Genomic DNA, 2656 nt, shown 5'->3' on the forward strand with positions numbered 1-2656 from the left:
CAAGCACAGGCAAAGGTTGGCACAGCTGTAATCTTGCCAATACAACGGAAATCTCACAAGCAAAGACAGCAATCATTCAATGTGTTCAAAGTGAGACTTACATAGAGGAGTTTGAAAGTCTGAAAAAAGGAACAGACATCCCCTCACGCAGTCCTCTTGCCAAACTTGATCCCATTATTGATGGTGGGTTGTTAAAAGTTGGAGGACGCTTACAAGCAGCAGATCTATCTGATGTGGATAAACATCCTGTGATATTTCCAGGTAATCATCATGTTGCCGTTCTTTTAGTTCGACATTACCACAACCAAGTAGCTCATCAAGGCCGACAGTTCACTGAAGGTGCTCTGCGCTCAGCAGGATTATGGATTATTGGTGGCAAGAGACTAATTTCCAGCACACTGCACAAATGTGTAACCTGTAGAAAACTTAGAGGTCGCCTAGAGGTGCAGAAAATGGCTAGTTTGCCCTCTGACAGACTTGCAGTTGACCCACCATTCACTCATGTAGGCCTGGACGTCTTTGGACCTTGGAATGTCAAGTCTCTTCGCACAAGAGCAAATAACACCAACTGTAAACGGTGGGCGGTAATGTTCACTTGTCTCAGTACCAGGGCCGTGCATATAGAGGTCATAGAGGCAATGTCAACTTCGAGTTTCATAAATGCCTTACGCCGTTTCCTCTCAATCAGAGGACCTGTCAAACACTTACGATCAGACCAAGGAACAAACTTCATTGGTGCATGCAAGGAGTTGCAAATCAATGTGCAAGACCCAGACATCATGAGTTGTCTACGAGATAATAGCTGCACCTGGACATTCAACGCCCCACATTCATCTCACATGGGAGGAGTGTGGGAGAGAATGATTGGACTCGTTCGACGCATTCTTGATGGCTTGTTATTGCAGACCTCAACTACTCGCCTCACTCATGAAGTTTTGGTCACCCTCATGGCAGGGGTCATGGCCATAATGAACTCCAGACCCTTAGTTCCTATTTCAAATGATCCTGAAGCACCTAAAGTGCTCTCACCTGCAATGCTTTTAACGCAGAAAGCTGGTGCTGTTCCAACACCACCTGGAGACTTTGAATTGAAGGACCTTTACAAGGCCCAGTGGCGGCAAGTTCAGGGTCTCGCGGATTGCTTTTGGAAAAGATGGAGGCAAGAGTATCTTCATACACTCCAGACAAGGCAAAGGTGGCGGGGAGAAACACGAAACGTCAAACAGGGTGATGTTGTTCTCTTGAAGGATAATCAAGTAAAGCGCAATGAGTGGCCTATGGGTATTGTGGTCAAAGCCATTCCCAGTGGGGACAACAGAGTGAGAAAAGTTGAGGTTAACATTGTGAAACAAGGTACTGTTAAAACATATCTTAGGCCTGTTAGTGATGTAATAGTACTTTTGTCCGAAACTGCCACGGATGTTTAAGTTAGACTGGTATATTGTTTAATATACCAGGCGGGGAGTGTATTGTAATACTCAGATTACTTTGTGTCTTATTTTTTGTGGCTTTACTACCCCCTTGTGGCAGGATGTAGGTTAGGTTTTGTTTTCCTTGAAATTCAGTCTGTCCAGCGTCTTCGACCTTGCAACGTGTCAGAGCGACAGTGTCTGAATCTTTTCTTAAGCTTGAAGTATTTTTGTCCGTAAGTAATGTGTTATTGTATTCAATATTACTTGATAGAGATTGTCTGCTATTGTAAGTTGTTGTATAATGTTTAACTAATGTAAACGCGTCGAGCCTTTGTGATACTCCATGCTAGAATGTCCTTTGTATTAGCAATGTGTGCTCGACACGTGCAAACCGTTCATATCTTGTTTTCATGTTATTTTGCAGTTTTACGGAGAAGAAATAAAACAGAAAGAAAGCCAAATGGAAGAGAAATATCATTAAACCGCAGACGTATTTCAGCCCACCGTTTGGAGTTTTTTTTTTTTCTACGTTCGCTATCTGTCTAGCTCAGGCTAGTACACGTCTGTGTGAGGACAGAATAAGCGGACTGTGGATGGCAGGAACAGTGGTTCTTTAAAGTCATGCTTAAATAGTGACCTTGGTACTTTTAGCTAGATTCTTCGTACCTTAGTTTAGTGTTATCATGTTTTAGCTTAGTTATGTTAGCGTTTTAATGTTGGCTTGCTTAGCCTTCTGTACATTTAGTTAGTTTAATTTTAACTTCATCACTTTCTTATTTAGATTACCAAAGCTCAATTTTTTAGATAATAGTAACTTCACTGTTGTTTAACTTAATTTTATCTGTGCGTCTGTATTTGATTTTGATTGTCCTGTGTTTGATTCTGCATATTTGTTTGTTTTGTAAAGCACTTTAAGTCGTCTTATTGCTGAAAGGTGCTGTACAAATAAATTTCACTTCACTAAATGGGTAGCTGTATTTTGTACGATTTGTTTAACAAAATATGACCTGTTATCTCTGTAACGTGTCTGTGGGATATCATACACTAGTTTGATGTTTTACAGATAGCTTTTGCAACTGTTAAAGCAGTCTGCACATTTTGATGGACCAATTCTCAACCCATTTTGAAAAAACATCAATCAATAAATCAGTGAATCAACACTTTGTTTTAGTTCAATCGGAAATGAGCCTCTTTTAGGTCATATATTTTTCTGAGAGTTGTTTAGAAAAGATTTAATATCATGT

The 2656-nt window shown here is 40.6% G+C and overlaps 1 protein-coding gene across 1 annotated transcript; it reads left to right on the top strand.

The window, feature by feature from the left end:
* The first annotated feature begins 282 nt into the window (after positions 1 to 282).
* On the top strand, positions 283 to 1890 carry LOC119617312. Its single transcript, XM_037977256.1, has one exon. It carries the CDS (start codon positions 453 to 455, stop codon positions 1425 to 1427), a length of 975 nt encoding a protein of 324 aa, XP_037833184.1. The 5' UTR covers positions 283 to 452; the 3' UTR covers positions 1428 to 1890.
* The last annotated feature ends 766 nt before the right edge of the window (positions 1891 to 2656 follow it).

This window comes from Kryptolebias marmoratus, linkage group LG9 (assembly GCF_001649575.2).
Source record: "Kryptolebias marmoratus isolate JLee-2015 linkage group LG9, ASM164957v2, whole genome shotgun sequence".
NCBI lineage: Eukaryota > Metazoa > Chordata > Actinopteri > Cyprinodontiformes > Rivulidae > Kryptolebias > Kryptolebias marmoratus.